At 41.6% G+C, this 22,044-nt stretch overlaps 1 protein-coding gene across 1 annotated transcript in view; it reads right to left on the reverse strand.

Moving 5' to 3' along the window:
- Positions 1 to 22,044, reverse strand: part of gchfr (GTP cyclohydrolase I feedback regulator) — a 66,835-nt gene that overhangs the window by 26,384 nt on the left and 18,407 nt on the right. Inside the window, exon 2 of the mRNA XM_060828757.1 lies at positions 3,813 to 3,919. Within this exon, the coding sequence (XP_060684740.1) occupies positions 3,813 to 3,896 (84 nt within the window). The 5' untranslated portion in view covers positions 3,897 to 3,919. The remainder of the gene's footprint in view (positions 1 to 3,812; positions 3,920 to 22,044) is intronic.

The following is a 22,044-nucleotide window of genomic DNA, read 5'->3' on the forward strand; positions in this document are numbered from 1 at the left end:
TGACGTGGCTACACCAGATTCAGTGCTTGAAACCGAACCGCAACTGCAGTCCTCGAATACCCGAGATTGGCCGACCAGGGCTCTGAACAACTGACTATAGCCTCTGGAATTGCAACCCATTTGAGATTTAAAAACAAATTTCCCGTCTTTCATCCAGACACGTAATTTACATTGCTCCACAAATGGTAATTTTATGTACTTTTTTGGATCCAAACATAATCTTATACTTTCTACATTTATCATTGTATAATTTAGCCACTCAATTTTATTTATTACCCTTTGTACTTTGTGCCCCCCAGTTTATTCATGCTCCATTCCCAAGTATTGGAAAAGCACAGCAGGTCAGACTGCGTCCTTGGAGTAGGAGAATCGAATTTTCTGATGAAAGGCTTATACCCGAAACGTCGATTCTTCTGCTCCTCAGATGGTGCATGACCTGCTGTGCTTTTCCAGCACCACGCTCTCGACTCTGATCTCAAGCATCTGCACTCCTCACTTTCTCTAATTCCATGTGCACCAGTTTTGGCTAATATGTTCTGGATCCTGTCAGGAAATATTCATAGATAAACTATTCACCGGGCTAATTTTTATTGTTAAGTTCACTGTTTTGGAGGCAGAGCTCCATGACAATCACCAGGAGGAACCAAGTTTTTGATCCAAAGTCAAAAATTACATTATTTGTCCCAATCCATGTTGGACTTGTGGATAGTAGTCTTTCTGCCAAAGTACAATGGGGGTCCATTCAGTTATCAGACACTTCTGGTGCCTCAAATGTATACAAATATAATCTTGTATAAGTAGGAAATACCTCTGGTTTGTTTGTTCTATATACGTAAAGACTTTACAGAATTTAACTACTCTAGTGACTATCTTTTAAATAAAGACTTTTATGAATAAAGTATAATTTTGAAATAAAAAATAATGATGGTAGGAGCTCCAATTTCTATCCATCACAAGGCTGATCAGGGATCTCTCTGTCCTTATTGCTTACTATTGGAATTTGTTGCAAGCTGATACTCACCATGCTTGACTGCATTATGAACATAGATTTTATGGCCATCAAGTCCTAAAGTTGAATTTGAATCTGGCTGAGGGCAGGGACACTACCCACTAAACCACAAGACCTTCATTATGCTAGTTGTTTCCTCAAACAAATATTTCCAAATTCCCATGGGGAGGCAGTGCACTAATGATATTATCACTAGGCTATTAATCCAGGGAACCTGGGTTCACATCCTGCCTCAGCAGATGGTGATGTGTGAATTTGTTAAAAATCTGGAATTAAGAGTCTAATGATGACAGTGAATCTTTTATTGGTTATCAGGAAAAGCTCCATCTGATTCACAAATACTCTTTAAGGAAGAAAACTGCCTTCCTTACCTGGTCTGGCTGACATGTGACTGCAGACTCACAGCAATGTGGTTGATGCTTAACTGTCCCGTGGGCTAATTAGGAATGGGCAATAAATGCTGGCCTAGCCAGTGACACCCTTATCCCATAAGTGAATATAATTTTTAAAAAAAGTCTTTTCTCAACTCTAATTTTTGTTTTCTCCCTCATATATTCAATAATGGACTGTCATTTACAATTTCGATCCAAAAGATCTTTAGTATAATCAACACATTAATTTTTTTTCACCTGCTTCTTTTAATATCCTGAAATGGAAACCAAAGTTCTAGAACTTTGAAAATCCTATCTAGATGGATTAACTATGGGAATTACAGGGTTTACATGTGAAGATCTAGACCCTAGAGAGGGGCCTCTCGGTTCCACAATTAGTCAAATAAACACCAGCAGCTTGGTCTCTTTTAGCAAGCTTTAACAATTTATTACGATGCTGGGCATAGGTTATCCAGCAACAGAGAAGTTATACACCTCTGTATTCCCTGGAAAAGCTACACACAACCTTAAAACACAGACAACCTTTATAGGTCTCTTAACAAACAGAACAGCCTTAATTGCAAAATTAATCCAATAAAATGAAATAATATGACAAATAGACATAAAATAAGCCAATGATATTTCCTGGGAACTGACTTGTTTTGCACTTCTTTATCTCCCGACACCTGTTTCCAAGGTCAATTAGGATACTTTAATAATGTCATATCTTACTTAGTTAATTCATACTATGAACAGGGCATTGTTTGCTAATCTCTTTCAATTAGTTCAGGAATACAGTTTTCAGCAGAGTTAGATGCTGTTGCTCCTAGAAGCCATTTTGTTATGTTATTTTATGTTAGTTGCATTAAGAAACCATTTTTAGTTAGTAAAAGCATGCATTAAATGGTTGCTCCTGACAACAGCCTAAATCCAGATTTTAGATCCTCACCAATCCTGAGATCACTACACTATTTATCCTATTTTTTAGCTTCCAACTTAACTCGCTACATTTACTTTTCAGGTCCTCATCCCTCTTCCTAGCTATGTCATTAGTACCGATGTGTACTGGCTGCTCATTCTCCCCCTTAAGAATCCTGTAGACCCGATCTAAGACATCCCCTGACCTTGTTGAAAAGTTGTAAATATCAACCTAGTAATCACAGATCAGTCCGTTTAACTTCTGTAGTGGGGAAACTTCTGATGAGGGGAAGACTGTGACCGTATGTGGACTGCCAAAAGGCATTCCATGCAGTAGCACACAACAGACTTGTCAGGAAAATGATAGGTGGTGAAATGAAAGTAACAAAGTCAAAGTCAATTCAAAATTAGCTGAGGGTTAGAAACAGAGCATAATGGATAATGGTATTTTTCAGCCTGTAAGAAAAATTGTGCTGGGTTCCCCAGGGGTCAGTATTGGGACTCTTGCTTTTCCTAATTTAAATTAATGATCTAGATCTTGGTGTGTCGGGGACAATTTCAAAGATTATTGGATGACACAAGAAGAGAATTGAAAACTGTGCAGAGGACAGTGTAAAACATCAAAGGACATTGAGAAGTTGGTGGAATGGGTGGGTAGGTAGCAGATGAAGCTCAATACGTGGAAGTGTGATATGATGCATTTTGAGACAAAGAACATGGATTTATAATGTAAAGTATGGTTTCCTATTCAAAACGGTGTTCAGGACCGGAGAGACTGAATGTAGATGCACGGACAGCGTTAAAGGTGACAGTTCAGGTAGAAAAACTTGTTAATTGGCATGCAGTATTCCTAGATTTCATAAATAAAGATATAGTGTACAACAGAAGGAAGTTTTGTTGAATATATATAAGACATTAGTTAGACCTCATTTGGAGTATTATATAGAGTTCCAGGCACAGCGCTAAAGGAGGGATAAGAGTGCATTTGATGAAGTGTAGAAGTGGTTTATGAGAATGTTCCGCACTGTAGAGGTTCTGTGATTCTGTGAGAGGCTTCAGTTATGAAAAAGATTGGAGAAGTCGGGACTGTTTTTCTTGGAGAGGAGAAACTTAAGAGAGATTCAATAGAAATTTTCAAAATAATGAGGGACCTGGACAGGATAGATAAGAAGCTGTTTCTATTAGTAATCAGAACAAGAGCCAGAGGGCATGGTTTTAAACCAGTTTTGTACAAGAAGCAAAGACAAGAATGGGGGGAAAGCAACCTTTTATCACACAGCAGGGAGTTCGAATATGGAACACACTACCTCGAAGTGTGGTTGAAACAGGTTCAACTAAAGCATTAAGAAGGGCATTGGATAATTATTTAAATTGAAACAATAGCAAGGTTTTGGAGAAAATGCAAGAGATTGAAATGTTGAGAGAGCCAGTGAGGACATGATAGGCTAAATGGTTTTCTGCACCATAACAATTTTGTGATTCTGAAATGTACAAATGAAGAGGGAAGGGCTTACTTTGATTGACTTGATCAGCAGGAGATAATCAGGGAGACAGTGATTTTGGCAATCTTCAACTTTTGCTTGGACAGCTAAAGACATGGTCGCCACTGGCACTTCAAAGCCTTTATGGGAAAATCAAAAATTAAGCAGACTGAGCATTACAGGCCAAACCACAGTTTTCATTCTCAGGTGATAGAGGTCTTTGTCATATTTTATTTTCTAATTACATTGTGAAATCTTTAATAAATTTCCTACTGATATGATCCACTTTTTAATAAAACCAAAAACAAAATAATGAATAAATCAATATCTCTCAAAGCAGTGAGCTGCGGATATTAAAGATTTTATCTAGCTAAGGGTATTCAATCACTCAATGACAGCACACTGGATTTAAATCTTCATAATATCGAGCATCAAGCTGTGTAGCGTTTAACTCTTTGAGGATGATTGCAACATTGCTGCATGAAAAACACAGTATTATCACAACAAAGAAGGGGGACACTCAGCCCACGCATCTGCACTGGCTGCTGGAATCACTGAGTGCTATTCTGTCACCTTCCTGCTGCACACTTGCATATTGTTCCTTTTCAAATAACCACTTAATTATCTTTTGAATGCCTCAATTGAACCTAGGTCCACTCTACACTCAGGTAATTCATTCCAGACCATAACAATGAGTGAACTGAAAATGTTTATTCTCTATCCCTTTTGCTGCTTTTGCCAATTTCTTTAGCTCTGTGCCCTCATTCTTGAATCTTTCGTGAGTGAGAATAGTTTTCTGGATCTACTATATCCAGACCCTTCATGATTTAGAAAACCTCTATCAAATCTCCTCTCAGACTTCTCCTCCAAGGAAAACAATTTTAATCTCTCAAAACTGATTTTCCTTTGCTTTAATGCAAATTGCACTCAAACTGTGTGGGATATTTCTGTGGACCTGAGCAGGTATTTACTTTTCTGTGATCCTAAAGCTTTACTAGATTGTGATACTAAATACTATTGATTAAACTGCTAATAATCCTGCTTGCAATAGACAGAAGAAATCAATCTGAAAATGATCTGTGAATCAGAGATGCTTAGATGTTCTTTTCCTGAACTAATGGGAGATGCCTTTCTGGGTGGTGCCCTGTGTGATTGCAGATATTGCAATTTGCTGAAACATCCCTGTGTGTGAGACAGTCTCAATAATTTAATTTTGAGCTTCATCCTAGTTTTGCCTCCTGAAACTATTTTTGAAGTCTTTCTTTCTCTTTTCAGTTTGCTATTACACTATATAATTGTTTTGGCACTTGGACTTATTTTGAGAACTTTTACCAGCTACAAGCAATAGTTAATTGCGCAGAATTTAAATTGTACTTTTAAGTGATCAGATCATTGCCACTACTGAATAATCTAGAATATCAACACAAAGCACCAGTGAGAACTATAACACTGCTTCTGCCATCCGTGTTCTTCGCCTATCTCTTTCCAACTTTGTTCTGAGTACAAATAATGATCTTAAAGATTACATAAAAAGGAAATCAGCAAAATTCACATATTTCAATGAAAATGATAGATGCAAATGTTAGGAACATTAGAATTTGTACAATGAGAAGTAAGAATAAAATGAGAAGCACAACAATTAACAGACAGGAACGTTCTCTCCCAGAAGGAGAACACTTCAGCGGTCCAAAACGTTCGACTTCGGACCTTCAGGTGACCATCCTCCAAGGTGGAGTACAGGACAGGCAGCAGCAAAAGGTGGCCGAGCAGAGGCTGATAGCTAAGTTCGATACCCATACGGAGGGCCTTAACTGGGACCTTGGGTTCATGTCACACAACAGGTCACACTACAGGTGACCACCATTGCACTATACACACATACAGACACTCCTGCGCATGCACACAGAGGAAACCCTATACACACTCAAACACACTCCAACAGACACACACATTCCTACACTCACATGCACCCTCTCACAGACTTAGACACTTTACACTCACATACACACATATACACTCTCTCTCACAGACACTCACAACCCCCCCCACCCCAGATACACACACATGCTCACACTCCTACAGACACACACACTCTTACATGCATCCTCTCACACACTTAGACGCTTTACACTCACACACACATATACATTCTCTCTCAGACACTCACAACTCCCCCATCCCAGACACACACACACTCCCACACTCTCAAATGCACCCCCTCACAGACTTAAACCACTTTACACTCACAGACACACACATACATATGCACTCTTTCCCAAAGACACTCAAACCCCCACCCCAGATACACATACACACACACACAAACAAAAAAACCCACATACACATATATGTTTGTGGGGTGAATTTGCATTTGCAGAGTTACATTGTACTTTGCTCAAAAACTGCATGAATCCATGCAAGACTCTGTTAATTCACTTTTTAGATTAGAATCAGTCTAAACATTATGGCACAGACAGGGAACATAGGGATCTAACATCTTCAACATCTCAATGTCTTATCTGCGCTGATACCAATTGATACAGTTAACCTGAGAATGTAACTTTAAAAAGTTTTGTGATTTACATATGAAAGAAGTGAAACTATCAAGGTCATTCTAATAGATAACAGACTTAACAAACAAGCAAGGTATTTTTCAACGTATAATTTCAGTTACATCACACTAAACTTTTGCTATAAATTCTGTGTCTTACAATTGTGCACTCCACAACCACCTGATGAAGGAGCCAGTGCTTCCAAATAAGCCTGTTGGACTATAATCTAGTGTTGTGTGATTTGAAACTTTGTACACCCCAGTCCAACACCGGCATCTCCAAATCATGACCACTATCACACTATACCCTTTAAGCTGAACTTTAGTTTCCAACAGATTTACTTTTACTTTAATGCTTCATGCATTCAATAAAAAGAATGTCTAGTCGGATATAAAAGTTGGATATGACAGAATTTCTAACTTAGTTAAGACAAAATGCAAACCACAAGAAATAAATTGACCCAGTAAGATGGGTGAACTGAATGCTCAAACAAGTTTTTGGAACAATACAAAACCAGGATATATTGTTCGCCGAGCTGGGAGTTGTTCTTGCAAACGTTTCGTGATGATCCGGTTTGTGTTCTCTATGTCTGTGTTTTTTATGATTACAAAGGTGTCGTCCACGTATCTGACCCATAGTTTGGGTTGTAGTTGCGTTAAAACTGTTTTTTCTAACCTTTGCATTACTGCTTCTGCTATGAGTCCGGAGATCGGTGAGCCCATGGGTGTTCCGTTGATTTGTTCATATATCTGGTTGTTGAATGTGAAGTGTGTTGTGAGGCACAGGTCCAGTAGTTTAAGTATGCCGTCTTTGTTAATAGGTTCAGCGTCCTGTTGTCTGTTATGTGTATCCAGCAGATTGGATATTGTTTCTCTGGCTAGTGTTTTGTCAATAGAAGTGAACAACATGAATTCGATTGGGACAACACCACTATTATAAGACAGGCCAAACAGAGAACAGCCAGGGAATTCCTAGAAGCATGGCACTCATCCACGAATTCGATCAACAGACACATCGACCTAGACCCTATATACCGGCCACTGCAGCGGACAGCAACTGACAACCGGAAGCGGCGGATTCAAACCAGTATAAATGCTGGAGGAATCAGCACAGAAGCACTACACAGGAGGCTCCCAAGCACTGAAGATGTCACCTAGAAAGGGGACGAAACGTTTGCAACAAAAACTCCCAGCTCAGTGAACAGAACCACAGCAACGAGCACCCGAGCTACAAATCTTCTCACAAACTTTGAACACCAGGATATACATCTAAGAGATAACAATTCCAGTCATATAGTTAAACAACCTTCAGCAACAAATGTACAGAGATTACCAAACTAAAGGAAAAACAAACATAAAATGTACGAAAAAGTGTAGATTCAATATACTGACAGAGCAAAGTAAAAGCAACAAAGTGTTACAAAGAAAATATTGAGTGGTACAAGAGCAAACTATACAGTAAATGAAAAGTCCTGGGAAAATTGATGTATACAGAAATCTGGTGTTCAAGTCCATTGTTCCCTGAAAGTGGCAACGCAGGTCAGTAGAGTGGTCAAGAAGGCATATGGCATGCTATCCTTCATCGTACGGGTATTGAGTACAAGGGTTGGCAGGTCGGTTCGGCCACATTTGGAATACTGTGTACAATTCTGCCACAATACCAAAAGGATGTGGATGCTTTGGAGAAGGTGGAGTGGAGGTGCACCAGGATGTCCGTCTGGTACGGAGGGTGCTAGCTATGAGGAGAGGTTGAGTAGATTTGGATTATTTTCATTGGAAAGATTGAGGTTAAGGGGGACCTGATGGAGGCCTACAAAATCATGAGAGGTGTAGACGGGGTGGATAGCAATAAACTTTTTCCCTGAGTGGAGGACTCAATTACTAGGGGTCTCAAGTTCAAAGTGAGAGGGGAAAAGTTTAGGGGAGATATGCGTGGAAAATTCTTCATGCAGAGGGTAGTGGGTGCCTGGAACGCTTTGCCAGCGGAGGTAGTAGGGGCGGGAACAATAGCATCATTTAAGTCTAGTTGGATAGGTTGAGTTCTGTAGAGCTTCTTCATTCTGTTCTTTATGTTTCATTATGTAATTTTGTGAATTAATTTTTGTCTGTTATAAAATCTAGTAGTCAATTTAGCTAACTTAATCCGGGTAATTTTCACTGTACGCTTACCGAAACAAATTACAAAGTTATGGTCTGCCATGCCTGATTAGATTAGATTAGATTACTTACAGTGTGGAAACAGGCCCTTTGGCCCAACAAGTCCACACCAACCCACCGAAGCGCAACCTACCCAGATCCATTCCCCTACATTTACTCCTTCACCTAACACTACGGGCAATTTAGCATGGTCAATTCACCTAACCTGCACATTTTTGGACTGTGGGAGGAAACCAGAGCACCTGGAGGAAACCCACACAGACACGGGGAGATTGTGCAAACTCCACACAGACAGTCACCTGAGGCAGGAAATGAAACCAGGTCTCTGGCGCTGTGTGAGGCAGCAGTGCTAACCACTGTGCCACCTTGCCTCCCAGCCTGCTTAAGAAATGTGTTATGGACTAAGCCATAACACATCCGATAGTTTAATGAATAGTTCACAGCCATCTTCACGGTAGGGCAAGATGACCATAAAACATAGGTGCAGAATGAAGCAGGATTCAGCCCATTGACATTGGTCCACACATCAAAGACAGATTGAAGGATAATCCTCAATGCCACTTTCCTGTCTTATCCCCAAAATCTTTCATTCTCTTACGAATTTAAAATCTAGCTCAGCCTTGAAAACACTTAATGACCCAGCCTCAACAGCTCTCTGTGGTGAAGAATTCCACGGATTAATTACCCTCAGAGAAGAAAATCCTCATCTCTGTCTCACATGGGTGGTCACTTACTCTTGAGATTGTACCATCTTATTCTAAACTCTCCTACAAGAGGAAACAACTTCTCCACAGTTACTTTGCCAGGCACCTAAGAAGCTTACATGTTTCAATAGTCTTCTCTCATTCATCTAAACTCCAGAGAGTACAAGCCCAATCTGTTCAACATCTCAGAAGAAAATGTTGTGAACCTGCTCTGAATCACCTTGAACACCGGTACAGTGCAACCTTAGTTATCTGAACATCAATTATCCAAACAAGATCTCAAGATCCTGGAAAATGTTACATCAAAGAGGTGTTACCGACACTGATGCAACGATCGCGTCTTTTGTTAACAGTTCTCTCATCACTTTAAACGGCATGAAAATAATTTTAACATATAAAAGGGACTGACATGCTGAACGATTTAAAAGCATGGCAAAATCATTGGTGTCTTAATTCCCTCTACAACTTTGTTCGAGTACGTATCTAGTATAAGTGATTGAGTTTGTCGCTGTTACCATGTCAGTGAAGAGAAAGCGAATAGCATTGACAATCGAACAGAAAAGTGAGATTTTACAGCATTTGGATCATGGTGAAAAGGCAAAGATTGTACAAGAGTACAATATTGGAAGAACAACAGTTTCCAACACCAGGAAAGCAAGACCAGCAACTGAGAAATTCATCAAACAATGTGACACTTCACATGCATTAAAAAAAAATCCATGAGGCCAGTGAAAGATGAACAACCTGACCATGCCATATTTTTGTGGTTTTCACAGCAGAGTGAAAATAGGATTCCCATATCTGGCCTGATGTTACAAGAAAAAGCTGCCAGGTTCCATGAACGAATACACGCCGGTAAAGCAGAACAAGAGTCCAATTACAGTGTATCATTGGGTTGGTTACAACATTTCAAAGATTGTCACGGCATTAGGCAACTCAGCTTTCTTAGAGAGCAGAAGTTCATGGATGACAGCACCTTTGGAAGAATTCAGACAGAAACTACAATCCATCATTTGAGAAAAAAAATTATGAACTTGAACAATTGTACAATGCTGATGAAAGTGGATTGTTTTGGCTGTATTGCTGGACAATAACTTGATTCCTCCGAGGAAAAGCAGGTATTGGGACATAAAGCGCAGAAGGATCACATTACGATTTTCCCATACTACCACTTGTCTGCATTTGCCGTTATTCCAATTAACGTTGCTTCAAGAACTGTGACAAGAACTCATTTCCCATGAAGTACAAATCACAAAACAAGGCATGGATGACATATCCACTGTTTTTATCCTGGTTTCAGGAAGAATTTGTACCTGCCATCAGATTGCATTTAGAATTAGAATGAGCATTAGAATTCCTACACTGTGGAAACAGCCCCTTTGTCCCAACAAGTCCACACCATACCTCTGAACAGTATCCCACCCAGACCCATTCACTTACATTTCCCCTGACTAGTGCACTTAACCTATACGTCCCTGAACACTGCAGACAATTTAGCATGGCCAATTCACCTAACCTGCACATCTTTGGACTGTGGGAGGAAACCGGAGGACCTGGAAGAAACCCACATAGACACAGGGAGAATGTGCAAACTCCACACAGTCGCCCGAAACTGGAATCGAACCCGGGTCCCTGGCACTGTGAGGCAGCAAAAGCCCTTCATCAGGAACAAAGGCAGTGAGCCTGAAGCGTGGAGAGATAAGCTAGAGGAGGGTGGGGATGGGGAGAAAGTAGCATAGAGTACAATGGGTGAGTGGGGGAGGGGATGAAGGTGATAGGTCAAGGAAGAGAGGGTGGAGTGGATAGGTGGAAAAGAAGATAGGCAGGTAGGACAAGTCATGGGGACAGTGCTAAGCTGAAAGTTTGGGACTAGGGTGAGGTGGGGGAAGGGGAAATGAGGAAACTGTTGAAGTCCACATTGATGCCCTGGGATTGAAGTGTTCCGAGGCGGAAGATGAGACATTCTTCCTCCAGGCATCTGGTGGTGAGGGAGCGGCAGTGAAGGAGGCTCAGGACCTCCAAGTCCTCAGCAGAGTGGGAGGGGGGGAGTTGAAATGTTGGGTCATGGGGCGGTGTGGTTGATTGGTGCGGGTGTCCCAGAGATATTCCCTAAAGCGCTCTGCTAGGAGGCGCCCAGTCTCCCCAATGTAGAGGAGACTGCATCGGGAGCAACGGATACAATAAATGATATTAGTGGATGTGCAAGTAAAACTTTGATAGATGTGGAACTGTCCTTTAGGGCCTTGGATAGAGGTGAGGGAGGAGGTGTGGGCACAGGTTTTACAGTTCCTGCGGTGGCAGGGGAAACTGCCAGGATGGGAGGGTGGGTTGTAGGGGGGCGTGGACCTGACCAGGTAGTCATGGAGGGAACGGTCTTTGCGGAAGGCGGAAAGGGGTTGGGAGGGAAATATACCCCTGGTGGTGGGGTCTTTTTGGAGGTGGCGGAAATGTCGGCGGATGATCTGGTTTATGCGAAGGTTTGTAGGGTGGAAGGTGAGCACCAGGAGTGTAGATTAACTCAGGGCATGATGAGGAACATGGGACTGGGATATCATAGCAATTACAGAAACATGGCTCAGGGATGGGCAGGACTGGCAGCTTAATGTTCCACGATACAAATGCTACAGGAAGGATTGAAAGGGAGGCAAGAGAGGAGGGGGAGTGTTTTTTTGATAAGTTTTTAAAATAGTGATGAAAAGATCTAAAAGTTGAAGTTCTAAATTGGAGAAAGGCCAATTTTGAAGGTATTAGGCAAGAACTTTCGAAAGCTGATTGGAGGCAGGTGTTCGCAGGTAAAGGGACAGCTGGAAAATGGAAAGCCTTCAGAAATGAGATAACAAGAATCCAGAGAAAGTACATTCCTGTCAGGGTGAATTGGAAGGCTGGTAGGTATAGGGAATGCTGGATGACTAAAGACATTGAGGGTTTGGTTAAGAAAAAGAAGGAAACATATGTCAGGTATAGATAGGATAGATCGAGTGAATCCTGACAGTAGGAGTATACTTAAGAGGGAAATCAGGAGGGCAAAACGGGGACATGAGATAGCTTTGGCAAAGAGAATTAAGGAGAATCCAAATGGTTTTTACAAGTATATTAAGGAGAAAAGGGTAACTAGGGAGAGAATAGGGCCCCTCAAATCAGCAAGGCGGCCTTTGTGTGGAGCCACAGAAAATGAGGGAAATATTAAATGAATATTTTGCATCAGTATTTACTGTGGAAAAGGATATGGAATATATAATTTGTAGGGAAATAGATGGTGACATCTTGCAAAATGTCCAGATTACAGAGGATGAAGTGCTGGATGTCTTGAAACGGTTAAAAGTGGATAAATCCCCAGGACCTGATCATTTGTACTCGAGAACTCTGTGGGAAGCTAGAGAAGTGATTGCTGGGCCTCTTGCTGAGATATTTGTATCATCGATAGTCACAGGTGAGGTACTGGAAGACTGGAGGTTGGCAAACGTCGTGCCACTGTTTAAGAAGGGCGGTAAAGACAAGCCAGGGAACTATAGGCCAGTGAGCCTGACATCGGTGGTGGGCAAGTTGTTGGAAGGAATCCTGAGGGACAGGATGTATATGTATTTGGAAAGGCAAGGACTGATTCAGGAGAGTCAACATGGCTTTGTGCGTGGTAAATCATGTCTCACAAACTTGATTTGAGTTTTTTGAAGAAGTAACAAAGAAGATTGATGAGGGCAGAGTGGTAGATGTGACCTATATGGACTTCAGTAAGGCATCCAACAAGGTTCCTCATGGGAGACTGATTAGCAAAGTTAGATCTCATGGAATACAGGGTGAACTAGCCATTTGGATACAGAACTGGCTCAAACGTAGAAGACAGCGGGTGGTGGTGGAGAGTTGTTTTTCAGACTGGAGGTCTGTGACCAGTGGAGTGCCACAAGGATCGGTGCTGGGCCCTCTACTTTTTTGTCATCTACATAAATGATTTGGATGCGAGCACAAGAAGTGCAGTTAGTAAGGTGGCAGATGACACCAAAATTGGAGGTGTAGTGGACAGCGAAGAGGGTTACCTCAGATTACAACAGGATCTGGACCAGATGGGCCAATGGGCTGAGAAGTGGCAGATGAAGTTTAATTCAGATAAATGCGAGGTGCTGCATTTTGGGAAAGCAAATCTTAGCAGGACTTAGCAAGGACATGCAGGTCCTTGGACTCCTCCATCGCCAGACCAGCACCCGATGTGGCCTCCTCTATATTGGGGAGACAGGCCGCCTACTTGCAGAACGTTTCAGAGAACACCTATCGGACACCCGGACCAACCAGCCCAACTACCCCGTGGCTCAACATTTCAACTCCCCCTCCCACTCCACCAAGGACATGCAGGTCCTTGGACTACTCCATCGCTAGACCATAGCAACACGACGGCTGGAGGAAGAGTGCCTCATCTTCCGCCTAGGAACCCTCCAACCACAAGGGATGAACTCAGATTTCTCCAGTTTCCTCATTTCCCCTCCCCCACACCTTGTCTCAGTCTAATCCCTCAAACTCAGCACTGCCTTCCTAACCTGCAATCTTCTTCCTGACCTCCCCGCCCCCGCCCCCACCCCCACCCCCACCCCCACTCTGGCCTATCACCCTCACCTTGACCTCCTTCCACCTATCGCATTTCCAATGCCCATCCCCCATGTCCCTCCTCCCTACCTTTTATCTTAGCCTGCTGGACACACTTTCCTCATTCCTGAAGAAGGGCTCATGCCCGAAATGTCGACTCTCCTGCTCCTTGGATGCTGCCTGACCTGCTGTGCTTTTCCAGCAACACATTTTCAGCTCTGATCTCCAGCATCTGCAGTCCTCACTTTCTCCTAGGACTTATACACTAAATGGTAAGGTCCTAGAGAGTGTTGCTGAACAAAGAGACCTTGGAGTGCAGGTTCGTAGCTCCTTGAAAATGGAGGCACAGGTAGATAGGATAGTGAAGGCGGCGTTTGGTATGCTTTCCTTTATTGGTCAGAGTACTGAGTACAGGAGTTGGGAGATCATGTTGTGGCTGTACAGGACATTGGTTAGACCACTGTTGGAATATTGTGTACAATTCTGGTCTCCTTCCTATTGGAAAGATGTTGTGAAACTTGAAAGGGTTCAGAAAAGATTTACAAGGATGTTGCCAGGGTTGGAGGATCTGAGGTACAGGAAGAGGCTGAACAGGCTGGGGCTATTTTCCCTGGAGTGTCAGAGTCTGAGGGGTAACCTTATAGAGGTTTACAAAATTATGAGGGCATGGATAGGATAAATAGACAAAGTCTTTTCCATGGGGTCGGGGAGTTCAAAGCTAGAGGGCATAGGTTTAGGGTGAGAGGGGAAAGATATAAAAGAGACCTAAGGGGCAACTTTTTCATGTACAGGGTTGTACGTGTATGGAATGAGCTGCCAGAGGAAATGGTGGAGGCTGGTACAATTGCAACATTTAAGAGGCATTCGGATGGGTATATGAATAGGAAAGGTTTGGTGGGATATGGGCCGGTTGCTGGCAGGTGGGATTAGATTGGGTTGGGATAGCTGGTCGGCATGGATGGGTTGGGCCGAAGGGTCTGTTTCCATGCTGTACATCTCTATGACTCTCTGACTCTACGAGAGAATCCAAAAATAAGTCAAGGGAGGAAATTATTAATGTTTTATAATTCAGAAAATATTAATGAAGGAATCATAGAATAGAACCATTGAATCTCTACAGAATGGAAGTAGACCATTTGGCCCATCAAATCTATGCCGCCACTCCAAAGAGGAGCACTCCACCCAGAACTGTCTCCCGAACCCTATCCATGTGAGGATCTAAAATCTGGATTTAGGCTATTATCAGGAGCAACCATTTAATGCATGCTTTTACTAACTACAAATTGGCTTCTTAATGCAACTAACATAAAATATAACAAACTGGCTTCTAGGAGCAATGGCATCTAATTCTGCTGAAAACTGCATTTCTGAACTAATTGAAAGAAATTATCAAACAATGCCCTGCTCATAGTATGAATTAACAAGTAAGATATGACATTATTCAAGTATCCTAATTGACCTTGGAAACCAGGTGTCCCAGAAATAAAGAAGCACAAAACAAGTCAGTTACAAGGAAATATCATTGGCTTAATTTTATGTCTATTTGTCATATAGTCATAGAGTCATAGTCATAGAGATGTACAGCAAGGAAACGGACCCTTCGGTCCAACCCGTCCATGCCGACCAGATATCCCAACCCAATCTGTCCCACCTTTCAGCACCCGGCCCATATCCCTCCAAACCCTTCCTATTCATATACCCATCCAAATGCCTCTTAAATGTTGCAATTGTACCAGCCTCCACCACATCCTCTGGCAGCTCATTCCATAAACATACCACCCTCTGTGTGAAAAAGTTGCCCCTTAGGTCTCTTTTATCTCTTTCCCCTCTCACCCTAAACCTATGCCCTCTAGTTCTGGACTCCCTGACCTCAGAGAAAAGACTTTGCCTATTTATCCTATCCATGCCCTCATAATTTTGTAAACCTCTATAAAGGTCACCCCTCAGCCTCCGACGCTCCAGGGAAAACAGCTCCAGCCTGTTCAGCCTCTCCGTCTAGCTCAAATCCTCCAACCCTGGCAACATCCTTGTAAATCTTTTATGAACCCTTTCAAGTTTCACAACATCTTTCCAATAGGAAGGAGACCAGAATTGTACACAATATTCCAACAGTGGCCTGACCAATGTCATGTACAGCCACAACAACATGACCTCTCAACTCCTGTACTCAATACTCTGATCAATAAAGGAGAGCATACTAAACGCCTTTTCACTATCCTATCTACCTGCGACTCCAATTTCAAGGAGCTATGAACCTACAGCCCAAGGTCTCTTTGTTCAGCAACACTCCCTAGGACCTTCCCATTAAGTGTATAAGTCATGCTAAGATTTGCTTTCCCAAAATGCAGCACCTCGCATTTCAGTTTATTGGATTAATTTTGCAATTAAGGCTGTTTTGTTTGTTAAAAACCTATAAAAGGTATCTGTGTTTTAAGGTTGTGTGCAGCTTTTCCAGAGTACACAGAGGTGCTGAACCCCTATGTTGCCGCATAACCTATGCCCAGCGTCGTAATAAATTGTTAATACTTGTTAAAAGACACCAAACTCCTAGTGTTTATTTGACCAATTGCGGAACCGAGAGGTCCCTCTCGGGGGTCTAGATCTTCGTATGGTTCCTGTGACTCAGATATGGCACGGATGGATTGTGGACAACAGTGAAAGAACCTTGAGTCCTCCACTATTTAGTGTTGAGGAATCGGCCACCTAGACGTGAGACTTTTATAATCTTTCTAGTTTTCATCTCATTCAAGTAGTGGTTGACCTGACCCCTCATTGTCTATCATCTCAGTCCAGCCCGTAACAGATCGGTCTCGGTATGATTGGGGGTCGGGGACACTAGATAAAGAGAAAAGAAAAAGGAGAAATGAAAAGGTAAGATAGGATCCTACGGAAGTTGGGAATTTCCATGAGCAGATCAGGGTTCTGTAAGCAGAATTGGGAATTCTGATTAAAGAGAAAAGAAAAAATAAGATAGGATCCTACAGAAGTTAGGAACTTCTATTAGCAGATGGGGATCTGTGAGTAGAATTAGGAACTCTGATACAGTCGGATTGGCAATATTTAAATTGGTATTTAAATTGTTCTGTGAGATAAGGAAGTATCACAATATATTATAACAGGATTATTGAGTGTTAAGGAAAATTGAGAAGGGTCTGTGGAAGTCGGTAGATTGTTGTGTGTTGATAGGCTGTTAAATAGTAAAAGTTTTTAGTTGGGTCTATGAAAGGAAGATTGTTTAAGATGGGTAATATTATACGTGCGAGAAATTTCTGGAGAAATCTGATGTCTGTGGAAGCTTTTAGCACCTTAAAAAAACATTAGGTGATAAGCAGTGGCCACTAGCTGGCCCTAAAAATATTCAATTGGTTAAATCGGCCCAGCAATTGATTTGGCAAATAATTAGACTGTGGCAGCAGTTGAATTAACTAATAATAGTACCATGAAATCTATTGAGGTCCTCAAAAATGAATGTGCTTGAGTTAAACATCATCAGAAACAAAAAGAAAAGTCACCGGTGACTGGTAGATAAATGTTTGATGGTTGGCCACTCATTAGTCTTGTTGTTCGTTGTCAGGCTGTTGATTAGTGGAAGTTTTATGTCGAGTTTATTTCTGTCGTATCTGTTCAGCTTGGCTTGTCCTGCTTTTTTTTCTGTTTGTTTTGGTGTTTGTTCTTTGTTTATGAACTATGAAGGGTGGTTGCTGCTTTTGTCGTGTTAAAAAAAAAAGAAAGCTGGCCAGCGGTACAATTCTTGCACACTTAGTTAAGCAGCTATGTGCCACAGCCAAGATTTAGAAGGGTAAAACTCCCTAACTTTGACTTTTGGAACACACTTGCGTGTGAGACAATGAAAAACATGAGAATAGATAAGTCCCCTGGGTCAGGCAGGATACACCCAAGGTTACTACAGGAAGCAAGGGAAGAGATTACTACACCTTTGGTGATGATCTTTGCGTCCTTACCGTCCACTGGAGTTGTACTAGATCATTGAAGGGTGGCAAATGTTATTACCTTGTTTAAGAAAGGGAATAGGCATAACCCTGCGAATTACAAACCAATCAGTCTTACATCGGTGATGGACAAATTATTGGAGAAGATTCCATGAGACAGGATTTATGATTATTTGGAAAAGTATAGTTTGATTAGAGGTATTTAGCACGCCTTTGTGAGGGGCAGGTCGTGTCTCACAAACTTTACTGAATTCTTTGAATGTTGTGACAAAATACATTGATGAAGGTAGAGCAGTGGACATAGTCTCATTCAGAAAGTAAGGAAGCAAGGGATACAGGGAAATTTGGCTGTCTGGATACAGAATTGGCTGGCCCATAGAAGACAGAGGGTGGTAGGAGATGGAAAATATTCTGCCTCGAACTCTGTGACTAGTGGTGTTCCTCAGGGATTTGTTCTGGGACCTCTGCTTTTTGTGATTTTTATAAATGACTTGAATGAGGAAGTGGGAGGGTGGGTTAGTATGTTTGCCAATGACATGAAGGTTAGTGGAGTTGTGGATATAGTATGGAGGGCTGTTGTAGGTTTCAACGAGACATTGACAAGATGCAGAACTGGACTGAAGTGGCAGATGGAGTTCAACCTGGAAAAATGAGAAGTTATTCATTTTGGAAGGTTGAACTTGAATGCAGATTACAGGGTTAAAGGCAGAATTAGTGTGGAGGAACTGAGGGATCTTGGGTTCGACGTCCATAGATCCCTCCAAGTTGCCACCAAAGTTGATAGGGTTGTTAAGAAGGGTTGTTAAGAATGGCTTTCATTAGTAGGGGGATATTTGAGTCGACATTGTCTGCAGGCTTAGTATTTTGGGGACTACATTTTGAATCATGGAATCATGAATCATAGACCCTCTACAGTGTGGAAGCAGGCTACTTGGTCCAACAAATCCACATCGACCCATTCTCCTACCCTATTATGGCTGCATCTCCCCTGACTAATACACCTAACCTACAGATCCCTGAACAATATGGGCGATTTAGCATGGTCAATTCACCTAACCTGCACATCATTGGACTGTGGGAGGAAACCCACACAGACACAGGGAGAATGTGCAAACTCTGCACACAAAGTCAGCTGAAGGTAGAATCCAACCCAGGTCCCTGGTATTGTGAGGCAGCAGTGCTAACCACTGAGCCACCGTGCAGCTCCTTTTTGATTTTCTGGGGCTCTTTTTCCATTGTCAGATAATTCTTATTAATCAGGTGATACAAGTATAGTTAGTAAGTTTGAAGATGACACCAAAAATTGGAGGTGCAGCGGACAGCGAAGAAGGTTACCTCAGAGTACAACGGGATCTTGATCAGATGGGGCCAATGGGCTGAGAATTTGGCTGATGGTGTTTAATTGTGATAAGTGCGAGGTGCTGCATTTTGGAAAAGCAAATCAGTGAGGTCCTAGGACATGTTACTGAACAAGGAAACCTTGGAGTGCAGGTTCATAGTTCCTTGAAAGTTGAGTTGCAGGTAGATAGGATAGTGAAGAAGGCATTTGATATTCTTTCCTTTATTGATCAGAGCATTGAGTATAGGAGTTGGGAGGTCATGTTGCAGCTGTACAGGACAAGTCTTTCCAATAATAAAGGAACAGTGAAAGGCATCAATATAAGGTGGTCACCAATGAATCAAATTTCATGTTAGAAGAAGTCTTGTTACCAAGAGGTGCTTAGAAAGTGGAACTTGTCACCACAAGGAGTATTTGAAGTGAGTAATGTATCTATTTAAGGGAGAACTTGATAATCATATGACGAAGAAGGAAATTGAGTGTTATGCTTATAGACTTAGATGAAGAAGGATGAGAGAAAGTTTGAATGGAATTGAAAAACCAGAATAAACTGTTTGGACATGATGGTCATGATCCCCTTTTTTCTAGGTAATATTCTGTGGTTGTTTGCCCTAATCACTTAGGTATTGGACCTCCTGTTTCTCTTATTGTGTCATTATCAACTTGCATTTTCAACTACTTCTCAAACAAAAAAAAACTATTGGCCCTGTTGTGAGATGCCCAGCTACAGAAATTCAACACACCAACCAATTAAAACTGTGGCTCAGACAAAACTGCCCCTCCCTCCTCATCAAATTCATATCTCTCACTGTTTCAACGTTGGCCCAATCAATCAAACAAACAGATTACTTACAGATGTTGAGACTGTTCAGTTGATCATTGCTGGCCAATAAGGGTATATATAATGAATATCTATTTCACACAGAAGATTTCTGTAGACTGAGTCATTTCATTAGGTATAGCAGTTATGTTTTTGAAGATTGCTTTATCATTTTTTGCTGATACACAGAACACCCAAATTCTTGCACAAGCTGAAAATTTAGCACAATATGCTGTATGAAAATCTCAAGTCATATGAGCATTGAGATCTACCAGGCTTTTCTGTTCTATTTATGGACTTGCTTAGACATTTTACTCAGCAATAGTAATTGGAAATAGGTGACTTGGTCAAAACATAGATTTTGACCGAGTCACCTGAATGATATGGTCACACTTCCAAGGTTGAATATCGCTGGTTTAGAAAATCATAAGGGGTCATGGAGAGGCACTACCTAATAGCAAAATCATATCTAGAACAGGGTCCGATGATAATGTCACCACTTAGACATTTGCCAGGTCTCTGTATGTAGTCTGTCCATACAATAACAGAGGTGGCACAGATGTATCATCCTTGAAATCAGTTGTTAGCAGATAAAGTGCTCATTCTAACATGCATCTGCACATGAAAATGTACAGAACAGCCTCTTGCTTAAATACTTCGGCTGCTGAAGCAGTTCTTAATTAGAAATAAATGTAGAGTTACATGTTGTTAACAATAGGATACACTGAGCAAACAGTAGATTTGTTTGATTATTAAAATCAAGATGGATTGAAATTATAGACATATTATTATTTCACATTTTGAGTGCATTTATCATTCAGTGGCAAGAATGAAGTCAGCAGTGGGCAAGCTTCATAGCACTTTGAATAAAAGGATACCTGATGAGGGCATAGGAATGGTGCTATTTATACAATAGGGCATAATTCTAACTTAGGAAGTCTCTGGTATGAAAACTTGATTAATGGTTCTTGCAGTTAATGAGAATTCTTTTCTACAGCTTTTTGGAACTGTTGTTCCACTTTTTGGAGGTCCCAACTATGTTGTTTGCCTACTTTGTCTGTTGCCTTCAACAATGTCTCTTTGTAAGTCTGATCTTCTCTCCCCACCTCATCCCAGATCTAACCCTCCAACTCAGCACCACCCTGTTGAACCATCCTACCTGCCCATCTTCCTTCCCACCTATCCACTCCACCCTCCCCTCTGACCTATCACCATCACTCCTCACCTCCCATCTCTCCTCTCAACTTCTCAACATATCAACTTCTATCTACCTTCCACCCAGTCCCACCCCCATTTATCTCTCTTCCTTCCCCCTCTTCATTCATGATGAAGGACTTATGCTCAAAACATCGACTTTCCTGCTCCTTGGATGCTGTCTGACCTGCTGTACTTTTCCAGCGCCACACTTTTCAACTCTGATCTTCAGTAAATGCCGACTAACCATGAAATTGTAACTGATCTATGATGCAAAGCTTCCCAAGATCTAATCAGGCATATGAAAAGCAACTTCCACAGTCCAATTGTGTGCACAAAGATGACAATAGTAAACGCTTGCACCTCTTCATACCCTTGTTTAGCTGGGGACCCAAAGCATATTAGAAACGTTACGTGCCACCAGTCTATATTGGATAGCCTTGGTTGCTCAGCAGCTACTCGAAGATGACTTTGTGTGCCAGAATAATGCTGCTTTAAGAGTTGGAGATGGGAGGAATGCTACATCACAATATGTGTTTATAAACACAAGAATATTAAAAGAAAATGGCCAGAATGACTTGAAAATGATAAGACTCTTTAATTTCATTCCATATATAGATCAGTGCCCCAGTAGAAATTCAGGTTTTCACCCATTATTTTAACTTAGTTATGCCCTGTCCTAAACAGCAATGGATGAATGGGGCAGGGGAATGATGGGAGAACTGCCAGCTGTCTCAAATGATACACACTACCACAGGCAGGCCGGATATGGTTGACCCCTTGCAAGCTCTGGTGTGCAGATCTAAGTTTCCTATTTCCTACAATTGTTCTACACTCTTTAAACTTAATAGCATGCGATTAAAAATTACTAATAACTCTGTTTTATCTGAACTCACAGGTTTGAAGCTGTTTACCTATTATTTACTATCTATACTACTTAACTCTGTGATCTGCCTGTATTGCATGCAAGACAAAGCT

This window comes from Hemiscyllium ocellatum, chromosome 8 (genome assembly GCF_020745735.1).
Source record: "Hemiscyllium ocellatum isolate sHemOce1 chromosome 8, sHemOce1.pat.X.cur, whole genome shotgun sequence".
Lineage (NCBI taxonomy): Eukaryota > Metazoa > Chordata > Chondrichthyes > Orectolobiformes > Hemiscylliidae > Hemiscyllium > Hemiscyllium ocellatum.